The 10,770-nt window shown below is 41.8% G+C and overlaps 3 protein-coding genes across 5 annotated transcripts; 2 read left to right on the forward strand and 1 right to left on the reverse strand.

Moving 5' to 3' along the window:
- Positions 1-450: 450 nt before the first annotated feature.
- Positions 451-1,875, forward strand: LOC124304316 (probable signal peptidase complex subunit 2). The gene is made up of 3 exons (XM_046762346.1): positions 451-626; positions 877-1,181; positions 1,268-1,875. Exons 1-3 carry the CDS (start codon positions 582-584, stop codon positions 1,509-1,511), a joined length of 594 nt encoding a protein of 197 aa, XP_046618302.1. The 5' UTR covers positions 451-581; the 3' UTR covers positions 1,512-1,875.
- A 71-nt stretch (positions 1,876-1,946) lies between these two features.
- Positions 1,947-8,337, reverse strand: LOC124304314 (structural maintenance of chromosomes protein 3). Of its 2 annotated transcripts, XM_046762344.1 has the most exons (19): positions 8,010-8,318; positions 7,861-7,936; positions 7,589-7,767; positions 7,213-7,371; positions 6,891-7,050; positions 6,527-6,812; positions 6,264-6,438; positions 6,069-6,182; positions 5,684-5,934; positions 5,476-5,619; positions 5,075-5,386; positions 4,670-4,981; positions 4,356-4,557; positions 3,976-4,266; positions 3,596-3,858; positions 3,358-3,523; positions 3,123-3,261; positions 2,777-3,014; positions 1,947-2,630 (listed from the first exon to the last, which is right to left on the reverse strand). In XM_046762344.1, exons 1-19 carry the CDS (start codon positions 8,022-8,024, stop codon positions 2,504-2,506), a joined length of 3,609 nt encoding a protein of 1,202 aa, XP_046618300.1. In that variant the 5' UTR covers positions 8,025-8,318; the 3' UTR covers positions 1,947-2,503. The 2 variants fall into 2 exon arrangements, 1 of the variants encoding a protein (XP_046618300.1); XR_006908147.1 differs by lacking the exons at positions 1,947-2,630; positions 2,777-3,014; positions 3,123-3,261 and having other exon boundaries at positions 3,384-3,523; positions 3,596-3,881; positions 8,010-8,337.
- A 313-nt stretch (positions 8,338-8,650) lies between these two features.
- LOC124305188 (DNA-directed RNA polymerase II subunit RPB3) lies at positions 8,651-10,245 on the forward strand. 2 transcript variants are annotated; one of them, XM_046764310.1, is made up of 5 exons: positions 8,651-8,943; positions 9,170-9,309; positions 9,389-9,596; positions 9,703-9,909; positions 9,996-10,245. In XM_046764310.1, the coding sequence occupies exons 2-5, from the start codon at positions 9,178-9,180 to the stop codon at positions 10,178-10,180; spliced, it is 732 nt and encodes a 243-aa protein (XP_046620266.1). In that variant the 5' UTR covers positions 8,651-8,943; positions 9,170-9,177; the 3' UTR covers positions 10,181-10,245. The 2 variants fall into 2 exon arrangements, with proteins under 2 accessions (XP_046620266.1, XP_046620265.1); XM_046764309.1 differs by having other exon boundaries at positions 8,652-8,943; positions 9,165-9,309.
- Positions 10,246-10,770: the final 525 nt, after the last annotated feature.

Below are 10,770 nucleotides of genomic sequence, written 5' to 3' on the forward strand. Positions count from 1 at the left end.
GGTATAGTTGCCGTTCTATTGCTGTAGTCACGGTCTTACATACTGTATTGTTCGGTTGTTTCAATGCCGGATCCTCAATCCTCATCCTTGAATAATGAGAAACACAGAAATGGTTCAACCGGATAGACTCTGGTGTAAGAAGATAAGTATGTTCCAGGCGTGTTCTTCCAGCAGAGACACACCTTACCTTTTTACATCAGTCAACGCTTATGGCCGTGTTCGAAAATTGACTGACAGTACTGTCAGCAATCTTTCATCTCTTTTGCGCTTCCAAGTTCGTCAATAACTCTGACTCTGTCCTAGGGAATTTTCAGTACTGTCAGTCAATTTACGAACACGGCCTATGTATATCATGGACTCTCTATTAACTCTGTAGGTCACTGGTCTCGATATCTAACTGTGATATCAGTATTTATACCTCGCGTTTCATCTCTATATACAAGTCTAATATTCCGTGGGTAAAGAAAGAAAAAGGTAGCGGCACCTGAGCGCCGTGCAGAGAAGAGGTTATAAAAATCATTGGTGACGTGCCGTATCCGAGTAGGATAAGCATTTACATCGGCAAAACATCATTGTTCAACATGTTCGAAATGGCTGGTAAAAAAGACCAGAAGGACGAAACTGCAGTGAGTATTGAGAATAGAAGGGACAGAGCCACTTTTGGTCGAAAATCTATTTGATCACAGGTTAAATACGACCAGCAATATGGTGATGGTAAATCACAGAAACGGAACACTTGACGTGGTGCAGAGTTGGTTTGATCAGTAACTCGTTCAACGTCTCGAAGGATTCACCCAAAACCTTAACTTACTCGTAATATTCATACAATTTCAAGTGAAAAGTTTCCAACTTACGTATCACACGTTCTCCTTTCAGCTGATCAAAGTCAACAAGTGGGATGGCTCTGCAGTGAAGAATGCTCTGGACGACGCAGTCAAGGATATACTGACCAGGAAGTACAATTACGTGGAGAATTTCTCGCTACTCGACGGTAGATTGGCACTGTGCGGCATCGCCGTCGGGGTTGCAATGGTTGCTCTTCTCTGGGACTACATGAATCCGTTCCCAGCATCCAAGCCTGTGCTAATTGCCTGCGTGTCGAAGTATTTTGTTGTTATGGGGGTGCTGACATTATACACAACGTACAAGGAAAAGGGGATATTTGTGGTAGCAACTCAAAGGTAGAGAAGGATGAATGATCTCCAGAAAATTAGCAAGCTATGAATTGCGCAGGTTTAATTTCTCTCTCTGAATTCGGTTGTTGTAGAGACCCGGCTGGATTCGATCCAGAATTGGTGTGGGAGGCGAGTTCATACCTGAAAAAATATGATGACAAATACAATTTGGTACTTTCGGTAAGGGATGAAAAAGCCGGAACGTCCAACGAGGCTTCAGTCACGAATTCCGTGGCCAAATTCATCGACAGCAACGGCGTTATCATTCCAGAACTGGTTGAAACCATGGTCAGTAACTTGCATGATAGTCTGACTGCCAGTCGCAAGGACAAATAAATTTGGTGATAAGTAAGAAATAGAAACAGTCTGGTTCGAGTATAAGACTTTTTTTCTACTGTCTTAAATATGTTTATGTATGTACCTATTTATTAATACTGGCGGCGGAAAGAATCTCTCTTCCTCGCGCGTTCCGTTTTCACTATTTTAACGTAGTTATTCCAAGTAATTTTTTGTTGAATATAATTTAATTGAAACTTCGGTTGAATAGAAACCAACCGTCTTTCAGTCCTCAAAAATAAAAACGCGGAGACAAATTGGTCTCGAGAATGTTTCCATAAAGACCGTGAAAACTACTCTTTGATAAAATCTTAAAATTATAGCAAATTTTGTAAATTAGAATGAATGTAATTGAACTTGGTTATTTCTTTTATATATATATATGTATATATATATATATATATATATGAATTACAGATAAACGAGATAATGAAATAAAGATGTGGTTCTTTATTTCATCCCAATAATGATCGTCTGAGATTTTCGAAGAATGAAAATCTAATCACTGTATTCTTCAGAGTATAAGACGACCCCCAATTTTGAGATAGTATCTTAGAGTGTTTGCCACAGTTACCCGCTCATAAAACGTGTTCATGTGTAAGACTAGGACAATTTTGGCGAATGCTCTCAACCATAAAAAAACCTCGGCTTATATTCAGAACAATACAGTATTTCCATTTGTTTCATATCATCGAAATGCACACAAGGTGAATTTCTTTTTCTTCATTTTTTTTCTATTTTCATCTGTATATAGTATAAGTAAATAGATCAATTACAAAAGTATAGATCACGATACGAATCGCTAAGCATCTGAATTCCACCATAGAAAAAAAAAAAAAAATAATCTGTATGATGTGGTATGTATGTATACATCAAATCATGATTTATAATTACTCAATTGTTGCAACGGAATATGTATGTACATGCATACATATACCAGCGTTTGATTTTATATAGTTTACAAATGACCCTAGTGTTTTATGCAGTTTGGTTCAACCGTGCGTTGTGTCATCCTCGACAAAATCGGCCGCCTCTTCTCTCGATACGCACTCGACGTGCGACACTTTGTTACGGAATTTAACACCGTAAAATTTATTGGCATGTTCCAGAAGTTCGGGTCTGTAAACGAATCAGACAGTAAAGTGAATACATTATAATTTCAAACTCTCAAGTAATAGTTAAATATCTGTATATCAATATTGTCAAGATTAGGATTGTGGATTATAAAGAGGCGAAGAAAATCCCTAACAACAATAAGTACTAGCCTGAATGTCGTAGTGATAAATTGCGCATCGGAGCTCAGTTCATGGATCATGTCTGCGACGGCTTTTCGATGCTGGGCGTCGAGGGCCTGGTCAATCTCGTCGAAGAGATAAAACGGGGCCGGGTCGCATTTTTGTATAGCGAAGATAAGCGCCAGGGCGACTAGCGACTTCTGACCACCCGAGAGTTGATTCATCTCTCGCATTTCGGCTTTGTGGCCGGTAAACGATACCCGAATTCCTACCGAAAATAATGAAGAAGTCGATATTCAATTCTCTATCGTAATGAATTTGAATTATCTTACATTTTCAATGAAAGACAGGTGAAATACATATTTTCTGGACTTACCGACACCAACAAATCGGTCGGAGTCTGCAGATTCTGGAACAGTGTCATCTCCCTCCTCGCCATCCGCTGTCTTCATAACAAGCTGGGCGTGTCCAGAAGGTACGAGCTTCTTGAAAACCTCGCTAAAATACTTGCTGACCTTTAAGCACGAATAAACAATAGTTGTCTCAATATATTTGTTGCTAAGAAAAGTCAGGAATTTCTGAATAAAGGAAACATGACTAGTTGAAACTACCTGTTTGAAGGTGAACTGTATAGCCTCGCACTTGCGCTGTTCCAAGACAAGCATGAGTTCCTTGATCTTCTCATCACCGCGATCCAGTTCCTCCTTACGCTTGACCAATTTCTCCTTTTGATCGCTGAATGACATGAACTGGTCCAGTGCTTTTTTGTTGACGTGACTGAAGAAATTGATGGTAAATATATAAGAAATCTGTAGTAACATCGGATGTCGTTGTTGCATTTGCATTTACCTGTATTTCTTTAAATGATTATTCGCCTTTTCCATTTCTCTGAACAGCTGCTTCGTTGTTAATTTACTCAACTTTCCGAATGCTTCGTGACTCGGCAGAGCACCGAGCTCAGTGATCTTCTGCGTACACTCGGCAATCTTTTGCTGTACGATGTTTTGTTTGCTTGCCAGTTTTTCCAGATCCTTAGCATCTGCCTCGATCTTCTCCTGTGCCTCCTTCTCCGCAACTTTCCACTTCTCGACTTCGGCTGACTCGGCTTTTTGCTGACGAACAGCAATAAAATTTTCTACACATTACTAGTTAGACCAAATTAAAAGACGGGATTTTTTTATTTTGCGGAGAGCCAGCAGAATTAAGAAAAACGTTTGAATGCATCTCACCTTCTTCATGGCGCTAGAAACCTTGTCATTCTGTGCCTTGAAGTCTGAGTTCACTTTAACTAGGCGCTTTTCGATATCCGCGAGCTGCGCCTTGGATGATTCCAACTGACGCTGACGATCCTCGACGGAGATTTCCTGCAGTGCTTGAACCAGCTCGTCTTTACGCCGCACCAAGTTATTCGTCAGCAGATTCTCGAGTTTATTTTTGTCCGCCTCAAGCCGCATTCTTTTGGCGAACGCCTCTTTGTTTTCTTTAGTCAGACGTCTGATGTCATCGTTCAGCGTATCGACCTGGGAAAATTAAATAAATAAATTAAAGTCGCCTGATAACAGTTGATGAACGTGAAAAAAAAAGTACGGTAGTGCATTTTTTTTTTCACCTGGTGCTGATCAGCGACTGACAACTGAGCCATCAACTCCTGGTGCAGCTCACTCTCCAGGCCCTCCTTGGTAGCAGTCATCGCCTCGAGATTAGAGGTGCACTGAGCCAAGCTGCGCTCCTTGGGCGTTCTGTATCTCTCGATAGCGCTGAGTTCCTCCTTCATCAGTCGTATCTCTGCCTTCATTTTATCGAAAATGTCTCTGAATAATGATTTACAGCAAAAAATCAAACCCCATTCTTTAATTTAGCGCCAATTAATTAAATTCTGGAGAATTTCCGAGAGCCGATGAAAATGCGCGATTAAAAACTGACTTAGCCTTGCTGTTCTTAGTCTCCGTTCTCTGCATCTCGCTGACGTAGGAGCTGATGCTTTGTTCAGTGGTCCTGAGCTCATCTTTCAGCGTCGACATCTGTTCCTCGAGCGTGCTGATCTGTGTCATGAGTTCTGACCTGGTCTTTTGGATCTCGAGACGAGATCTGGACGAGTTGAAGTAGCCACCGGTCAGAGAACCCTTCGAAGACACCTGATCACCCTCCAAAGTCACACAGTCCAGTCCAGATGTTCGTGCCAGGCTCGTCGCCGCCTCCAGGTTTCGACAGATCAAAGTCTTTCCAAATATGTATCTGTTCAATGAGAATCAATGTGAAATGTATACGAATAAAAGTAGCCAAACAAACACATCGATTTGTATTTATCTCTCGGATAAAACAGCTTACCGCAAAGCACGATCGTATTTGGGATCGTAGTTGAGCTTTGATATCATTGGTATGGCATCGCTCGTCTGAGGATAATCGATGACTTTAACGTGGAGGCGATTCAGAGGCATGAAAGTCACCTCACCAGGCAACTGCTGGTTGTTCATTTCCTTCAGTATCTTAGTACCGAATTTGTCCGTTTCGACGATATGGTGAAACAGTCGATTACCGGCGGTCACTTCAACCGCAGTGTAGATGCTCTTGTCACAGTCAAAGTTTTCGATCACAGGGCCGTAATAGCTGCTCACTTCGTGCGCCATGTCTCGGCGTTCCCTGATCATTCACAAAATCAGCTCGAAATTAGGTTTACTTTTTCTTTCTTACGCATCGACAGAAAACATCTTGATACATTTTCAACTCACCGAAACGTGTCCAACACTTTGCGAACGCTGTCCCTGCCATTCAGGATTGGTTTTCCAGCCATGGAACGAAGACTTTGATCGGCCTTCGCAAGGTCTTCCTTCAGTCCCGAAAGATTTAACTGAAGAACGCTTTCCTGGCGGTATCTGGTAAGAAATTTCGAATGATCAGGGAATAGTCAGAAGTCTAAAAATCACTCGACGCACTCACTGTTCTTTCCGTGTTGCCTGGCATTGATCCTTGGCCTTGGTAAGGTCATAATACTGCTTATTGTGTTCATCGATCGAGGCCCTTTGACGCTCCATTTCACGCGTATGATCCTCAATCTTCTTCTCGAGTGCGATCTGCTTCTCGGCGTCCCTCTTCAGGTCCTCGCTTATCTTTGCCTGGTGATCCTGCTTGTCTTTGATCTGCTTGGTAAGCTGCTTGAGTTCGTCCTGAATCCACTTGTCTCTTTCTGCCTGAACAGTACGAAGAAAGACAAAAAAAAGATTGAAATCACATAGTCAAGAACAAAAAGAAGCCAGAATTACCAAGTCAAGAAAGAAAAAGGACGGATTTCTCAAAGTAGAAGTGCGAAAAAGAATCTGTTTACCCTGTTTGTAAACTGAGCGCCTCTGCCTTGTTTCGCGTAAAGCTCCTTCCGCTTTTGCTCCTTCAGCGCGAGTTCGCGCGTACATTCTTCTTCAACGCCTTTCATTTGCTCGTACTGGAAAGTATCGCGACAACATATGATAGAAAAGTATTCCTACATTTCTAGTGATGAGTAAAAAAAAAACACAGCTGATACCTGAGGCTTTATCTTCTCGAGCTCCTCTTCCCTCCCAGCAATGTTTATTTTTAACTTCTCCAGCTCTTGCTCCGCTCTTTTTCTGCTGTCGTTGTCACCCTTGACCTCCTCGAGCAGATCGTTGATCGTCAACGTGAGCTTGGTCTTCTCCTTGAGGAGCTGCTGCTGCTCAGCACTGGAATAAAACATCAGCAGTGACGCCAGTTTTATAATTAGCCTCAGAAAACGCAGTACAAAAGAACAGAACAGAAGCTTAGATTCACCTGAGCGTGTCGCGTTCCTCCTTGGCGGAACTCACCTCCTTCTTGGCCTCCTTCAGCCGCTTGGCTGCCGAACGCACAGCCTCCTGGGCAGCCTTCGCATCGGCTCCAAGTTTGGCTTGCATAGCACCGCTGTTAGCGCGTGACTCTTCCAAGTCTTCCAGCTTTTTCTTACTTTCCTTCAGCTCGCGTTCGTGGATTGTGTACTCCAGACACCGCCGCTGTTTGTCCCAGCGTTGGTACTCCTTCAGCTCCTCCTTTTCCTCCTCCAATGTCTTCAAACGCTCCTCTGTAAGGTTACAAGTGTGTGAAATCATGAGATTGTACCACCTTTGGGGAATGTATAACTACAATCGAATCATCTCACCTATGGTTCGCAAAAAGTCTTCTATTTTCTCAAGCTTTCCTTCAGTCTCTTTGAGGATCGCCTTCGACTCCTCGCGTCTATCGTCGTAGACTCGAGTGCCGGCCACTTCTCGGAGCAATTTCAACCGCTGCGAGTCTGGGGCCGTTGCCATTTGGTTGATCTGATGAAAGTCAAGGGAACAATCGATTTCAGAGAATGAAATTACATTAGTCATTCCTACAAAATTCTGTATACACAATAATATCGAATGTAGTTAGTATCATTCGGATTATTTGACATTTAGCAAAATACAAAATATACAAAACTTGTTACTGGTGTATACCTTTCCCTGCTTGACTATGTAATATGGATTGGACCTGGAAAATCCAGCCGATTCGAGCAAATTCATGACGTCGCTTCGCGTCACTATTTTCTTGTTCAGAAAGTACTGATCTTTTTTCGACCCGATCATTCGCCTGAGATAAACCTCATCCTTGTCGATCTGTAAAGACAGTGAAGCCAAAAATTAAACAGATATTTCTGCAAAACAACTTTGTGGCTGGATGATAAATTAACTAGAGAATAAAAAACAACCAACTGCCAACGTAATGATCGTTATCTTGTTTCAATATAAATTTTAGAAAACTGTGGAACCTTGTGTGCTCCAAGGTATAAACCAGGAAGCGTTAACCTTGCTGATGTGGTATAATAAAACCCACCGGAAGACGACCATCCGAGTTGTCAAAGATAATTTCGACATAAGCAGAGATGACGCGTGGACCCGTGCCTTCGTGGAGAAGGGCTTGACGCTGCTCAGGCCGAAGGTGGGAGAATTCGTCGCTAAGCACAAACTGGATAGCGTAGAAAAAGTTGCTCTTGCCCGATCCATTCCTGCCGACTTGAACAAGTAAAAATGTATAAAAGGGCTGACAGAATCATGAAATCTGAAAGACAAAACTGAAGGTACGGAAAGAAGAATATCTCTACTCACCGACCACATTGTGCCTCGGATCGAAGGGCACTACGACGGTCTGTTCTCGATAGGATTTGAAACCTTGTATGATAACCTGGAAGAAAATGCAACGTTATCATTCAGGATGATTTTCGAAATGACTGCAGCGAGATTTGAGGGCGGCTTACCTGTTTGATGTACATGTTAGAGTCTGCGAGCTGGACGATCGTTGGGTCCGGTTAGCTCACAAAGTGTATTCGGAGTGACGTTTGATACCCATCACAACGACGGGTCGACGCCACACGAAAACGGCGCGTCCGGGCGTTATTCTACCGGCTTGTTTTTAGTGAGAGTTTTTTACGCTTCGGGATGTTAATCGGGCTCCCAAAAATCGCGTTTAGAGCGTACTTTTAACACAGAGAAATAACAAATACGGTGCGTGGACACACTCAGGTTTGCCAACTGTTAACCATTTCGGCGGGAGCGCTGAAAACTGCGTCGCTTCCGATAATGCACGAAGGTTCCCGAACGATACCAAACCGTAGGCTTAAAGTAGCTGCGCGCTCTATGCACCACCCAGGCATTGAAATCGTGCAGTCTATCACTGATGATGCACCGCAGCCCCCTGACACACGCTGCTAAAAGTGGTTCGCAAAATGTCCCTCGATTCTGCCGCTAATTTCCACCACTAGTGGCGCTAGTAGTTACCTGACGAGCTTGCGCGCGGTCAGCGAGGGCAGCAAGCGTGTCAAAAGTCTACTAGCGCCACGTAGAGGAACTAAAAAACGGGGACAAGCGCGTACAATTTTTTAATATACGAGCAGTGGTGTCAGGGGCATGATGCACCGTACCTTGGTGGCCATCTTGCGTTAACCCATGGGATTTTTTGGAGCTAACGGATTATTTCGGCACACATTCTACTTCAAGTGACCATTGAACATTGAATAACCGTGCACAAGTGACAAGTTTGAGTTTATTGCGAAAACAGTGGAGTGTTTTTGCATTTTTGCATTAATTGAGAATAAAATAATACAGAATGCCGTACGCTAATCAGCCTTCGGTTCATATAACCGATCTCACAGAAGAGAACGTTAAATTTCAGGTAGAAGACACCGAACTAAGGTAAAAAAACAAAATCCTAACCTAACTCGACGTGTTTTAATCAAAACGATCTTCTTATAAACTCGCTGTATTTTTCAAATTTTTCGGAAAAATTTATGATGTAGCTGTAAAAGTTGGCCTCAAAAATTTTACTCGCCATTTTTGCCACCTGCTTTTTCAGTCGCTTGACAAAACAGACTAGCGTTCAATCTCATTATAACCTCGTATGTTCTGTGGTGCAGCGTAGCCAACAGCATGAGGCGAGTGTTTATTGCCGAAACTCCGACAATGGCCATAGACTGGATACAGCTCGAAGCGAATTCAACAGTTTTAAGCGACGAGTTTCTTGCACATAGGATTGGAATGATACCATTGATCAGTGACGATGTGAGATCGATTTATTTTTGAAACCATTTCTTGCTAAGAAAGAACAATAGTTCTACTGCCTGTTCATTTGTTTTCGTAGGTGGTTGACAGAATTTTATACACAAGGGACTGTCAGTGTATGGATTTCTGCCCTGACTGCAGTGTCGAATTCACACTGGATGTCAAGTGCGCAGAGGATCAAACCAGACATGTGACAACAGCCGATCTGAAATCCAGTGACCCCAGAGTGCTGCCAGTTACTTCGAGACACAGAGAAGACGATGCAAGCGAATATGGAGAGACAGATGGTTGGTTTACAGTTTTCATGACCACTCTGTTTAGTTTGTAGCATTAATAAGTTGCTTTGACATCATAAATTATTCCTACACAATGTTTTTATTCTTTCGTTTGTAGAAATACTCATCGTCAAACTGCGAAAAGGCCAGGAACTAAAGCTGAGAGCTTATGCAAAAAAGGGATTTGGAAAAGAACACGCCAAGTGGAACCCCACTGCTGGTGTCAGCTTTGAATATGATCCAGACAATGCAATGCGTCATACATTGTTTCCCAAGCCCGATGAGTGGCCAAAGTCGGAATATACTGAGCTCGATGAAGATCAGTGTAAGAGTAATTAAATGAAGAAAATTTTAACTTACTTGAAACAATTTGTGCATCTACACACAGTTCTTATTTTTTTGTATGTACAGATGAAGCGCCGTTCAACTGGGAAGCGAAGCCTAACAAGTATTATTTCAATGTCGAAAGCAGCGGTGCTCTGAAGCCCGAAAATATTGTCATGATGGGTATAGTTGCCCTGAAAAACAAATTGTCTAATCTGCAGACACAGCTGAGCCACGAAGTACAAAACGACGCGCTTAGCATTCATCACTAAATATCTGTAATAATTTATCCCCACAAGCACTCAAACTATCGATTTAATAAAAATAATAATAATAACAATAAAAATCATAGTAACTGTTGTTCTATTTTTTCTTTTATAGTTCAGAAGTTATACCGAAACAATAATTCCGTAGCGTATATGAGATGGCGTTTTATCCTCTTTGGATGTGATATACTGTTTACTTATCTTGGTACAATTTAGCAATGGCCACTAAGGCAAAAATGATTGAGTCCAAAATATAATCTAACGCATCTCGATTGAATCAGTAAAAATTAATCGATTATGTCGTATTTTTTGAAACGGTGCATTTGAAATCAAAATTCGTAAAGTTTGGTATGTAGTCTTGAAAGCGAAAAAGTTTTTTTGATAATTCATCGTTTTATTTCAAACATTTAAAAATTATTGAAAAATTTATAAAGTAGAAGAGATATAAGAAAAATTTTGATGCAAAACCTGAAGTCGTCTCATCTTTAAAAAATAGCTGTTTAATGCAACAAGCTTCCTTCTCTGGGTTCAAAGCAAACATTCTCTCGTTGTTCACATGAATTAAGTATCTATCTGTATCCGACCATTTTGAACTT

Source organism: Neodiprion virginianus, chromosome 5 (genome assembly GCF_021901495.1).
Source record: "Neodiprion virginianus isolate iyNeoVirg1 chromosome 5, iyNeoVirg1.1, whole genome shotgun sequence".
NCBI classification, from domain to species: domain Eukaryota; kingdom Metazoa; phylum Arthropoda; class Insecta; order Hymenoptera; family Diprionidae; genus Neodiprion; species Neodiprion virginianus.